The sequence below is a fragment of the Rhinolophus sinicus genome, chromosome 16 (genome assembly GCF_057876585.1).
Source record: "Rhinolophus sinicus isolate RSI-liver-muscle chromosome 16, RSI-T2T, whole genome shotgun sequence".
In the NCBI taxonomy this organism is placed as follows: Eukaryota; Metazoa; Chordata; class Mammalia; order Chiroptera; family Rhinolophidae; genus Rhinolophus; species Rhinolophus sinicus.
In genome coordinates this window covers 3,308,397-3,321,826 of record NC_142516.1, presented here as the reverse complement: position 1 = coordinate 3,321,826, position 13,430 = coordinate 3,308,397, and the positions used below count along the sequence as shown (strand labels likewise).

General features: G+C 59.0%; 1 protein-coding gene across 1 annotated transcript; it reads left to right on the top strand.

The window, feature by feature from the left end:
* Nucleotides 1–1,254: 1,254 nt before the first annotated feature.
* Nucleotides 1,255–9,283, top strand: CEL (carboxyl ester lipase). The gene is made up of 11 exons (XM_019728991.3): nt 1,255–1,412; nt 3,868–4,018; nt 4,112–4,234; nt 4,425–4,622; nt 5,172–5,302; nt 5,464–5,571; nt 5,688–5,805; nt 6,967–7,153; nt 7,327–7,530; nt 8,339–8,536; nt 8,816–9,283. Exons 1-11 carry the CDS (start codon nt 1,347–1,349, stop codon nt 9,195–9,197), a joined length of 1,866 nt encoding a protein of 621 aa, XP_019584550.3. The 5' UTR covers nt 1,255–1,346; the 3' UTR covers nt 9,198–9,283.
* The last annotated feature ends 4,147 nt before the right edge of the window (nt 9,284–13,430 follow it).

The following is a 13,430-nucleotide window of genomic DNA, read 5'->3' as shown; positions in this document are numbered from 1 at the left end:
GCCCATAGCAGCACCCCTCAAACACTTTGCTCTCTGGACCTCATACCCTCAGCGGATGCTGCATACTCCAGCCCAGCCTGCTCGCTCCTTCCCAGTGTCCTAACTCCTCCGTCCTATCACTGGTCACCCACCCCTCCCCACCTAGATCACAAAAGATCTGGGCCCTGGATGAAGTAGGTAGCCAGACTGACCTCTATCTGTAGATCCAGGTCAGACAGACTGGGCTGTGGCCTGTGTTAGAAGCACTGGCTTCAGGGCAGCAAAGGGGCTGCCGGGGCCCAGTCTGAGGGGCTGTTGGCCTGGGCGGGGCTCCGGCTGTCCCCTGGCTCTCGAATGTACCCCCATCACTGGAGATGGCTGTGCAGCCAGACTCCTCAAAGGCAAGAACCTTCGGCTTTGTCCATGGTGGTCTTTCGCTTTCTAATAACTTCCGGTTACCAAAATCAAACACATTCACTGAGAATAGTAGTGGCCTCTCTTGCTACTGTCTCCTACCTCTGTACTCAGTTCTCTTTCTACCTCTGTCTGTCTGTCTGCCTGGGTGTGCCCCAGGGGCTTGGCTCGGGGCATTTCTAGGGTTAGAAATCGAGGCTCTTGCTTTTCCTCAGGGAAGCCCCGCAGGCTGGGCCAGAGCCCTCCCCCTGCCCCCCTGTCCCCCTGCACCTCTTATCCTCCCACCCAGGACTCATTCTGTTGAATGTGAGGTCTCCCCCACGCCCCAAGGGCAGCATCACCTTGTGCTGCTCTGGGTCCCCACACCTAGCTCAGACTGTACACCAGTGGGCCCCCTGGTAACACGGGTCAGCCACACTGGCCACCTCTGTCCCAGAAGTCACATGCCCAGTCCCCTATAAACTCCCTCTGCTGACCTCGTGGGGTGGAGGGTGGGGGCAGGCAGGCGCATGGAGGCGAAGTAGGCCCACTTCTCTGAGGATGAAACCAAACCCTTGTAAATGAGCCAGAACAGGGTGAGTTTGCATCCAGCCAAGCCCCACGCCTGCCTGGTGCCACCTGCCTCTACTCCCACGTAAGCAGTAACCTGCACAGGTGTACTGTGGGCACCAGGGAACCTGGGAGCAGCCAGCCCTGGGAAAGGTGGACCATCCCTGCATGTGTGTGCACACACCTGCATGACCTTGGCCCAGCCTGAGCCCGGCTGAAAGCGGCAGCTGTCTCTTGGCCCCAGTTACACTGCTTGGAGAGTGGCCAGCCTGGAGAGAGGGGCAGAGGTAGGAGGGGGGGAAAGGGACCCTCTGCAGGCAGCTGCCAACTCGGGTTCCCAGCAGTTCCAGCCCCATAAATAGCCTAGGGCCAGGGACAAGGCCACCCAGAGGCAGGCACACACCATGGGGCGCCTGGAGCTGGTCATCTTGAGCCTCACCTGCTGCTTAGCAGCAGTGAGCGCGGCAAAGGTAAGTGAGGACCCAGCCAAAGAGGCAAGGGCCCCTCTCTCTTCCCGCTAAACTGGATCTGGAAACTGTGGGGACCGGCATAGTGGAGGGAAGACAGACGAGTCATGGGTAGAAAGAGCCAGCCTGAGAAAGAACCAACACCAATCATAGTAGCACTTGCTGGCCGCTTACTCTGTGCTTTGTGCATTCTCATTCATGATGACGACTCAGGAACAGATAAAATACAGGACGCCAATTACACGTGAATTTCATAAACTACAAATAATTGTTGGTATAGGTACGTTCCACACAGTAGTGAGGATATGTTTATGCTTAAAAAAAAATACAAAATAAAAAAATACACTGTGTATCTAAAATTCAAATGTAACTAGGCGTCCTGAATTTTTAGTTTCATGATGGGGCAACTCACCCACAGCACCCCTCTGGCTCCTTCCTCTCCTGGACAACATGTTGAGATCGTCCCCATTTTTTTTTAATTGGGGAATATTGGGGAACAGAATATTGGGGAAAGGTTTCTCCAGGGCCCATCAGCTCCAAGTCATTGTCCTTCAGTCTAGTTGTGGAGGGTGCAGCTCAGCTCCAAGTCCAGTTGCCGTTTTCAATCTTGGTTGCAGGGGCGCAGCCCACCATCCCATGTGGGAATTGAACCGGCAACCCTGTTGTTCAGAGCTCATGCTCTAACCAACTGAGCCATCCGGCCGCCTCCCCTTTTTACAGAAGGGGAGACGGGGGCCCTGAGCAGACGAGCAATTTGCCCAACATCACACAGCCCCCAGTGACTGAACGGAGTCTGGAAGTTGGTCTAGCTCTACCCAGAGTCTGGCTCCCAGCATAACCCTCTTTTTCTAAAAGAGGGTTACACTCATCAGCTTGCTAGTGGCCAGTCCCTTCCAGGGTGAGAGTCGGGAGGTCTCTGGGGTGCCTATAAAATCTGCCCTCCTAACTGCCACCACAGAAACCCCAACAGCCACACGCAGGCTTGACTAGGGGACCCCAACCCCCACCATGCCGTTCTCTGGCCTGTCTCTTCACCCCTCGTCCTGCTTTCTCAGACCCTGCTCTCTGCACCCCTGCTGCCCCTGGGACCTGGCCCTGGACCCTGGAGGGTCAGGTACTGGTCCTGGGCCCCTTCTGTCACTGAGAGGTCACTCTCTTCGAGGGGTCCTTTTCTGAGTGCTGAAAGTATCAGGATATATCCATGCTGTGCCAGCAGCCAGTGGCAACCCTCCCCACAATGCCAGCATGGCCAGGGTCCCCATGTCCTTGGCTCTGCTACCCTGGGGCCCTTGGGCCAATCTCAGTCACACAGCGACTCTTCTGAGAGATGACTTCCCAGTCCCTGAGGCGCTGACCTGGCCCTCTACCCCATCTCAGTAGCCAGGGAGGCTGGTCAGGACAAATGCCTCTGGAACAAGGAGGCTCATTTTGGCAAGGGGTGGGGGTCAGGCCTATGCCTGCCTCTGGGCCCCCTGCCCCAGCCCCAAGGCACCTGGTAAGTGTTGCTTCTGGCCCTTCCTCTCTCCAGTGGCAGCCCACCTCCCCACCACTCCTGCCCCAGCACAGCAGGGGGACTAGGGTCCTGTCTGGGCCTGGGGTGCAGGGCTGCCCACATGGAACTTAGCGTAGGCAAGAGTCAGGAAGCTGCGACCTACCACAGCCACCCTGGACAGGTCGGGAGGCAGCACGGGGAGGAGATAAAGGTCTGGCCCTGAGGTCAGACGGTCCCCAGCATGGTGACTTCGAAGCCACTGTTCCCTCCAGGGACAAGGAGCCCCTGAGCTCCAGCCCCTAGGACTGCTGAGGACTGGGTGCCCACGTGGGGCCAGGTCAGCTCCAGGGCTGGACACCGAGGTGGTTCTGATGGCCTGGGGGCGGGGGCCTTCTCCCAGCAGGGGCCACAGGGGCTGTGAGGACTTGGAGCTGGGCCCCCACCCCTTGGCCAGCGAGACACCATGGGGAAGATGAGGGGAGAAGAAAGAAGGGCCCCTAGGCTAAGGTAGCTCATACCTGGACATGAAACCTTCAGTGAACACGAAGCGTCTAGCCCGGCCAGCAGCTGGACAAGCTAACAGACCAAGAGGGAGACACTGTTGCCACCCATCTTACAGATGGGGAAATTGAGGCTCGTAGTCGCAGCTAGGTGGCCACAACCAGATCCAAATCACCACCCCGTCTCTCCCGTCCTTGACGGAAGGCTTCCCCAAGTGGGACCATGCTGGTTGAACCAGCTTCCTCTGATATTCAGAGACAGGACACCCCTGGGGAGGAGGAAGGCAGTAAACTGCTCCTTCAGTAAGCGGGCAAGTAGCAGAGGTCTTGGTCTCGGGTGCAGACTGGCCCCTCCTGGAAGCTGTCTCTGGGGAGCCTCTGGCACCCGGGGCCTGCTCGGGTCACCCCCGAACCCGCTGGGGCCCCCAGCCTGAGCTCCCCTGAGCCTGTCCGCCTCTCCCCGCAGTTGGGCGCGGTGTACACGGAAGGAGGCTTCGTGGAAGGCGTCAACAAGAAGCTGAGTCTCTTTGGCAACTATGTCGACATCTTCAAGGGCATCCCCTTCGCCGCTCCCCCCAAGGCCCTGGAGAACCCCCAGCGACACCCCGGCTGGCAAGGTGGGAGAGGGTGGGTGCTGGGAAGGCCCTGTGGCTGGGGATGGCTTCTGGGGGGGCTGCCATCCTCAAGCCAGCCCCTCCCGTCACCCACAGGGACCCTGAAGGCCAAGGACTTCAAGAAGCGATGTCTGCAGGCCACTGTCACTCAGGACAACACCTACGGGGCAGAGGACTGTCTCTACCTCAACATCTGGGTCCCCCAGGGCAAGAAGGAAGGTCTGCTCACCCTCCCGCCCCCTCCAGCTCCCCACACGCTGCAGGAAAGCCCCAGGCAGCAGGAGTCCCCAGCCCTGGCCCTGGGTGGTGTCTGGGGCCCCAGAGCTGAACTTCCCTGAAATGCACACTGAGGGGGGAGGGGAGTGAGAGGGGGCATCTGGGGTCACCCGGCCTGCTTCCCCTGCCTCAGTTTCCCGGAACCTGCCCGTCATGATCTGGATCTACGGAGGCGCCTTCCTCATGGGGGCTGGCCACGGGGCCAACGTCCTCAACAACTACCTGTATGACGGGGAGGAGATCGCCGCAAGGGGCAACGTCATCGTGGTCACCTTCAACTACCGCGTCGGGCCACTGGGCTTCCTCAGCACCGGGGACCCCAATCTGCCAGGTCTGCCAGGCGCCTTGAGCACAGGGGTGGGGGAGCCGAGCGGGGACACCCTTCAGTGCCCCTCATCCCCAAACAACTCCTGACAGCCCCCAGAAAGGCCCAGAATCCTATTCGCAGAGCCAGGGAGCGGGACACGGGCTGTGAGATGCAGCAGCCCCTCGGCAGCTATAGCGAAAGAGAAGAGCCTGCCAGACAAGCTGACCGACAGACTGAGACCCAGAGAGTGTCCAGGGAGTAGGGACAGTGAGCCGAGCGAGAGAGACAAAAGACGAAACATTGAAACTGTGTCTCAGGGGGACACGGAAGCTGCAGGACAGATGGTCAGCAGGGTCTATGGCAGGAGAGCTGAGCCGGGTGTCCCTCCCGCTCCCCATCCCCCACTCGAGCCCCCACAGCCCCTCCAGCACAGCCCCCGACCAGCCTCCCGAGGACCCACCGTGCACCATCGTGGGGCTCAACTCGGGACTCCACACATGGAGGACTTCCCCACCCCACCCCCAGCCCTGGCCAAGGGTCCCCAATGAAGGACGTGATGTCACCTGCCCCCAGGTAACTACGGCCTGCGGGACCAGCACATGGCCATCGCATGGGTGAAGAGGAACATCGCAGCTTTCGGGGGGGACCCTAACAACATCACCATCTTTGGGGAATCAGCCGGAGGTGCCAGTGTCTCCCTGCAGGTCTGTGGACCCCAGGAGGGGAGGGCCTGCCCCCATGGGTGTGGGAGGGAGCCGATGGGGCTAGGAGGGGCAGCGCTGGAGCTGACGTGCCCGCTGGCCTTGGCTGAGTCCAGGCTGACAGGTGAGGCGAGGCCTTGGTGACACCTCTGTGTGTCGTGCAGATCCTCTCTCCCCACAATAAGGGCCTCATCCGGCGAGCCATCAGCCAGAGCGGCGTGGCGCTGACCCCCTGGGCCATCCAGAAGAACCCGCTCTTCTGGGCCAAAAGCGTAAGGAGGCGCTGCAGTGGGTGGGGAGGGGACTTCCTCGCTCCCATGCTGGCCTGTACCCCACTGTCCTCTGCCCCAGCACTGGCGTCACCTACCTGCCTCTCCCCAACCCCTAGATCGCCAAGAAGGTGGGCTGCCCACTGGATGATACTGCCAAGATGGCCAAGTGTCTGAAGGTGACTGACCCCCGTGCCCTGACACTGGCCTATAAGATGCCCCTGGCAGGCATGGAGTGTGAGTAGAGGCTGCTGGGCGGGGGGCATGGGGGCTCCGTGTGGGGGGAGGGCCATGTTCCTGCAGAAGAGAGGAAATGCCAGGCCTGAGGCCTGGCCCTGTCACAAGCTCACCGGTGTCCCCAAGCTGCTCCATGCCACCAGGCCTCAGTGGCCTTGGCTATAAGGAGAGGAAAAGGCACTCTTTCTTGTCCTCGATGGGTCATGACCCCTTTGAGAAGCTGGTGAGCATTTGGGCCCACCTTCTGACAAGGCACACGTGCACCCAGTTTTAGGGACCCCAGATCAAGAGCCTTTGTATTGACGAACATTCATTCTTTCCTCCACTCAGTCATTCAACATTCACTCACTGAGTACCTGCTGCAGCATTTGGCCCTTCCAGCTCTGCTCCTCTGTACCCCAGGAAGGCTAGGGGGCCCCACTAGCCAAAGTGTCCATGTCATTCGCCCAATAGGCTAGAATTCTCTCTTCCTCATTCCTCTAAGGCAAAGTACAATGGGGCCCCTCATTTGCATCTCATCTGCTTAAACCCCCAATGCTAGGCAGAACAGAACCAAAGCAAACAATATGGCCCCAATGCAAAGCCACCATGTCCCCAACTGGAGGAAACCAGGCTGGGCCTGATAGAGGCCAGTGCATCCACCTGCCCCGAGCCAGCGATACGGTGCTTCTGGGGTCAGTTCAGGGATCTGGAGGGCAGTTTCTGGCTGACAGACTAGAACCCAGACTAGAGCAAGGACGCCCCTTTCTCCATTGCCCCTCCATTGCTTCTAGGTCTTCCCCCTCCTGATTTAGGCGGGACGAGAGGACAGGGCGAGGAACAGGGTGTCCCCTGCCAGGCGAGGACAGACTTGGCCGCTAGCCCAGTGGTTTCGGCCTGGGCGATTTCCCCCAGGCATCATGTGGCAGAGTCTGGAGACAGTTTGGGTTGCCACACTGGGGAGGCCGTGCGACTGGCATCCAGTGGGCCAGGGCCAGGGCAGCTGCTAAGCACCTGTGGTGTGAGGGGGGCCCCACGACGTACAGCTACCCTGCCCCAGCGTCAGTGGTGACAGGCGGAGGGCGCTGGTGTCGATCAGAGGAGGTGGGAGCGTCCCGCCGCGGCTGGGGGCCGAGCAGGTGGGCCCTGGAAGGCGCGAGGACCCACTGCTCCCCCTCGTAGACCCCATGCTGCACTACCTTGGCTTCCTGCCCGTCGTGGACGGAGACTTCCTCCCGGACGACCCCGTCAACCTGTTCGCCAACGCTGCCGACATCGACTACATCGCGGGCACCAACAACATGGACGGCCACATCTTCACGAGCATCGACGTGCCGGCCATCGACAAGAACAAGCAGAGTGTCACGGAGTACGTAGGGCGCAGGGCTCAGCGGGCTCCCTGGGCGAGGGGGCAGTGGGGGCGGCACAGCAGCGAGGATGGCAGCGCCGTGGAGGGGCCGTCGGAGCCCTCTGTGGGGTGGGGTGCCACGCCCCTCCCACTGGCACTGGCTGGCGGGTCCAGTGCCGGCTCGGTCTCCACAGGGAGGACTTCTTCAAGCTGGTCAGCGGGCTCACCGTCACCAAGGGGATCAAAGGGGCCAAGAGCACCTTTGACATGTACACTGCACCCTGGGCCAAAGACTCGTCTCAGGAGGCCAGGAAGAAGACCGTGGTAGACTTTGAGACAGACGTTCTTTTCCTCGTGCCCACACAGATCACCCTGGCCCAGCACAGAGCCAACGCCAAGTGAGGACCTGGGGCGGGGGGCCCACCTGGGGCCCTGCACCTGCCCACTGAGGCCTGGAGGGTGGGCAGCTCAGAGGGGTCTGGGAGGCCGGGAAAGCCATGCTGGGGTCTTCACGTGGGCCTGCACCATCCCCTTTGCCCAGGCCTGACTTGAGAAGACCCCCCCTCAGCTCCCAGCCTCAGGGGCCCTCACTAAACCCTCTCTCACACACAGTCCTCCCCACTGCAAATCTCTCGAGACTCTCTTCCATCCCTCATGCTGTGTAGGAGGGAAAGCTGGATGATGGTCTCTGTTGTGGGTTTTGACTTTCTCAACTTTCAAAGCAAACCTCCATATTGCAAAGCTCCATATACTAATAACAGCCAGTGAAAATAAAAAAAAAATATTTAGGAATATTTAAAAAGTAGGAAGATAAAATTATACCTAGAAGGCTAGGATGAAAGCTTTGCAGTAACTAAGCATTAATTTAGCTCTGAGTTTCCTATCATCTGAGGGCATATACCTTGGCCCATTAAATGAAGAATGCAAATTCACTTGCAGAGAAAAAAATCTTCCTTGATACTGAATTATAGGAGGAAGACGCCTCAATGTTTTGTGAAGTACAAATGCAACTGAAATCATAGAACCTGTGAATCCATAAATTTGGCCCACAGCTTTCCCTTTCCTGAGTGTGAGGATCACAGGTTCTGGGGGAATTCCTCACTCTTCCCTGCTCCCTTCAGGGCCAACCTCCAGGGTCCATCTCTGGGCTGGGTGGCCCCAGGTGAGCACCCCACTAACCCGGGTGGTCTCCCTGCCCCTCCTCAGGAGTGCCAAGACCTACACCTACCTGTTCTCCCACCCTTCTCGGATGCCCGTCTACCCCAAGTGGGTGGGGGCCGACCACGCGGATGACATCCAGTACGTCTTTGGGAAGCCCTTCGCCACCCCCCTGGGCTACCGGGCGCAAGACAGAACTGTCTCCAAGACTCTGATCGCCTATTGGACCAACTTTGCCAGAACTGGGTAAGGCAGGGTGAGGCTGAGCCCAGGGCCTCCTGTCACCGTGGCCCTGGAGGCCTGGGTTCCAGGCCTTGTCCCCTCACTTACATTTACCCTCCCTGAGTCTCAGCACCCCCATCTGTGTGTGAGGATAAGAGCTGCCGGCTGGGCCCAGCCAGGACCCAGTGAGGTGCCCTGGTGGTTTGGCTCAGCACCGAGGGCTAAGGGCTGCCCAGGCAGGCCCGGCCTTCTAGCCTCCCGGGAGCCTCCAGCCCCCACCCAGCCTTTTTTCTCCCTCTGCAGGGACCCCAACATGGGCCACTCAAGCGTGCCCACGCACTGGTATCCCTACACCGTGGAAAATGGCAACTACCTGGAGATCAACAAGAAGATGGATGGCAGTTCCATGAAACAACACCTGAGAACCAACTACCTGCACTACTGGACCCAGACCTACCAGGCACTGCCCACGGTGACCGGACAGGGGGCTGCGCCCGTGCCCCCCACAGATGACTCTGAGGCCGCCCCTGTGCCCCCCACAGATGACTCTGAGGCCGCCCCTGTGCCCCCCACAGATGACTCTGAGGCCGCCCCCGTGCCCCCCACAGATGATTCTGAGGCCGCCCCCGTGCCCCCCACAGATGACTCTGAGGGGGCTCCTGTACCCGTGGTCATTGGCTTCTAATGTCCTTGCCCTAAGGGGCCACAGGGTGGGACCCTAGGGGCCCACCTCCGTCCTGGCTCTTCCTGAATAAAGCCTCATCTCTCTCAGTCTGGAGTCTTCCTTTGCTCCCACAACCCAGCTGGAGGAAGGAGGGCCTCAGTCACCATCGCAGCGCTGGTACAGGGCCCAGGGCAACCCAGCGTGGCCAAGTCCGCTGGGGTGCGGAGAGCAGCCTGTGTTCTAACCAGGCTCTGAGGAACTGAGAGGCTCTGGGGGGAGAAATGGATTCTGCCTCCAGCTGGATCCAAGTCAAAGAGACAATAAAGAATCGCACTGGAATGTCAAAAGCAAAGGGTGCGAAAGGGCCGGGCATGGGGTGCCCCACCAGGCGGAGGGCTGTGGGTGGTGCCCAATGGCTCTGGCAGTCAGGGGGCAGGAGGCAGAGATCAGAGTTGGGGCCATGTTCACCTCTGTGCAATCTGGGGCTTGGCACGAAGCTCACCGAGGGCGTAACCAGCCTGACCTCACTGTGGCCACGTGAGGTGAGCACTACCAACCCCTCATTTGAGACCGTTTAACACAGAGATATTTAGAGGGAAACAAGGCCCTGGGCGGGGTCACATGCCCCAGGCCATCAGAGCAAGAATTCAAACCCAGTTCTGAGACCCCAGAGCTCATAACGTTGGGCGTGGGGGAGGTCTGCCCTCTCCCTCCCCCTTTCTTTTGTCACGGTGGGATGGGGGTGAGGTCTCAGAGAGAAGATTCTGGAGTCCTGAGCAGCTCAGCTTGCTGGGTGTGTATGTGTGGGGGCAGCTGCAGAACACCTGCTGGCTACTCTCCCTCTCCAGCCTACAGATGGAGACAGATCTGGGGAGCCAAGGCCTGTGCCCTAGCTGCACAGCTGAGCAGGGGCAAACCCGACCCCCCCGGGGGGGGGCACTTGGGCTGGTGTCATGCAGGGTGTCAGCTCCCGTTCCCCACACAAGAACGCAGGATATGGCGAGGCCAAAAAGGAACCCCAACAGAGCCATAGGTAGGGGAGTCAGACCACTATAGTCTCACTGGCGGCTGGGTTGGAGACACAGGAAGCAGGAGCCACATGATCCGCAACCTGCCAGCCGCTTCTCTGCCAACCAACAACCAACCCCTTGCTAACTGCAGTCCGCCATGCTAACTGCAATCTGCGCTTGCCAGCCACCATCTGCTGCTAGCGTAGCCACAGCAGTTATATTAGTGGCCAATGGCTCACTGGTTACAGCTGATGGCCAACTGGCCACAGCTGATGGCCATCCAATCACAATTGATGGCCATTTACTACCCAAGCCAATACCTTTCCAGGTTGAAGGCGAGAGCCTAGAAACTGCTTTCCTGGCTCTGTCCCCATACTCCTCCCCTCCAGGGTCTCGCCTCACAATCTACGCGACAAACATCTTCCGCAAGGAGCCCTGTGCGAGGAGCCTGGAGGTGAATGCAATATCTTGGACAGAGCCAGGCTCTCTGGGCATAGCCAAGGTTTCTCAGGGCACCACCAGTCCTTCTGGTCACAGCCAGACTTCCTGAGCTTCTTAGGGCACCACCAGTCTCTCCGGGTACAGCCAGGGCTCTCAGGGCATCACCAGTCTTTCTGGGCACAGCCAGTCTTTCTGGGCAACAGCCAGACTTCCTGGGCTTCTTAGGGGACCACCAGTCTCCCCGGGCACAGCCAGGGCCTCTTAGGGCACTGCCACTCTCTCTGGGCACATCCAGACTTCCTGGGCACAGCCAGGGTTCTCAGGGCACCATGCTGGAACAATAGTGGCTCACAGACAAGATGCTTACATATTCTCGACGGCAGCTGGTCGAGACACAGGAAGCAAACATCCACTGGTTCCACTGCATGGTGGTACGTTCCCAGGCAAACAGTCAAGCGGTCCACCAAATCAGGGATGGAAGGCAATTCCCCATAGTCCAGAGTCATTCGCCAGGGCTGTGCATTGGCCTAACAATGTGTGCCCTTTCCACAGGGCGAGGGCTCCAAGTCCTCCCCAACCTGGAGGTAAGGGACGACCTTGACCTCACCCGCATCTCCCAAGGAGGACTCAGCAAGCGTTTCCTCCTGGGACTACAAGTCCCGCATTGGGGCTGCCTCAGCAAGCACTTCCCAGCCCACAGGGCCGCAATGACCCTTGCTTTCTCTGGCCTACGCTGGTTGGAGAACCACGTCTTCCCACCCCTCCGCGGGGGTCCAGCTCTCCAGCAGCTGCTCCTCCTGGTCTTCTTGAGACTGAGTGGTCATACGTGTAAACTGCTCCATTACCTTTCAGATAGTTTCGGCCGATACTGCACCCTGCTCATTGCGCCATGTGTCATGCGGGGTCTCTGGTCCCGCTCCCCACATAAGAACGCAGGATATGGTGAGGCCAAAAGAACACCCACGGAGCCATAGGTAGGGGAGTCAGACCACTATAGTCTCGCTGGCGGCTGGGTTGGAGACACAGGAAACAGGAGCCACATAATCTGCAATCTGCCGGCTGCTTCTCTGCCAACCAACAACCAACCCCTTGCTAACTGCAGTCCGCCATGCTAACTGCAATCTGCGCTTGACAGCCACCATCTGCTGCTAGCATATCCACAGCAGTTATATTAGTGGCCAATGGCTCACTGGTTACAGCTGACAGCCAACTAGCCACAGCTGATGGCCATCCGATCACAGTTGATGGCCATTTACTACCTGAGCCAGCACCTTTCCACGTGAAGCCGAGAGCCTGGAAACTGCACTCCTGGCTCTGTCCCCATAGCTGGCTTCTGACCACCTTGGCTGCCCTGAGCTTCTGGGCTTAGTCAAGGGCTCTCAGGTATGGGGGAAGGATTCCCCGTCAAAGACTGAGGGGGATGGACCCTTGCTGAGCACGGGCCTCTGCGGGTGACTATCCCCAAGGACGCACCAAGGGTCACACACACACACACACACACACACAGACACACACACACGACTTCTCTAAGCGTCTCTGCCTGCTTGGTCTGCTCTCATGACCCCCCAGTGCTGCAGGATCAACGACTCGAGCCCCAGTGTCTCCTTCCAGCCCTGGAGTGGCCCTGGAGCGTGGCACTTCTCTCTTGGTGGAGGAAGCACAGTCCTGCCTGCCTGTCATTCAGGAAATCATGTCCCTGCATGGCTAGGCCATCAGAATGGCTCGAGGTGTGGGGACCCAGGTGTGTGCTCAGTGCCTGGGCTGCACGGAGGCCTCCCTGGCAGAGGTGGAGCCTGCTGTGTCCCGGGGACACCTGCAGCCACTGGAAGAATTCAGGGTCACTGGCAAGTCATCTGGCTCTGCCTTTATAGGCTGTATCCAGGGGTCGAAGTTGAAAATACTCGCCCAGGTGCAGGCTAGAGGCTGTCCAGGCTCCTGGAGGCTCCTGCTGGGCCAGGTGTTAACTCTTGCGCCCCAGTCATGATGAAAGCCTGGAGGACACTCAGGTGAGCTCAGGACAGTGTCTGCTTACCAGCCTGATGGACATGTGTCAATATTTCGTTGTTGAGGCCGTGCCCACGGGTCAGCGGTCTTGGTGGTATTCCTCCCCCTCCCATGCATCTTTCACCCTTCTGCACAGGAGTTTCACACCCCCACCTCCCTGTGACATAATCAAAGCCCAGGCTTGGACAAAGAACGCAGCCATCCCAGGGTGCGGCGAGCGTTACGGGCTCCCGCCCAGCTACCTTTTAGGACAAGTCCATACCAACATGTCTTGCGTCTACAAACTGGTGATTGTCCAGACTGTGGACCCCGGAACCACACAGCCCTGGAATTCAGCTTGGCCAGAGAGGGAGGGTGTCGGGTGTTTCACTGGCAGGAATCAGCACCTTTATGCGGGCAAACCTGCACTCACCTGGGATTCATCAGGCCCCAGCTGGGATGAGTGGCCACCATGCGCCTGGCAGAGAGAGGCGGGAGGCCTTCCAGTGTGTTTCTGGGTGAAATTAATTGTATAGCGTTGCAGGGATGCCGGAAAGCCTAGTTCACAGGGAGCAGAAATGCTTATGCAACACGGCCCGCTGTCGCCTGAAGAGCTGCGTCACCAATCGTTTCCCTGAACATGAAACCAGCAGGGAAAGGAATTCTGAGGACAGAGATAAGGATCCTAGGAGGGTTTCAATCCAGGTACAGGGTCGACCATGGGCCCCTAGAGAGAACTGAGGATGCTAAGTCCCACCTGACCCCGGACCACTGGCTGCTACTGTCCCAGGCCTTTTCCTTCCCTAGTCGCCCCTTTTCA

What these genes read in the sequence shown, in the direction of transcription:
- CEL (XM_019728991.3), top strand. Translation starts at nt 1,347, where the DNA reads ATGGGGCGCCTGGAGCTGGTCATCTTGAGCCTCACCTGCTGCTTAGCA. An exon ending in CCCCCAGGGCAAGAAGGAAG is followed by an intron (nt 4,235 to 4,424) that starts GTCTGCTCACCC and finishes CCCCTGCCTCAG; the next exon opens with TTTCCCGGAACCTGCCCGTC. An exon ending in AACAAGCAGAGTGTCACGGA is followed by an intron (nt 7,154 to 7,326) that starts GTACGTAGGGCG and finishes CGGTCTCCACAG; the next exon opens with GGAGGACTTCTTCAAGCTGG.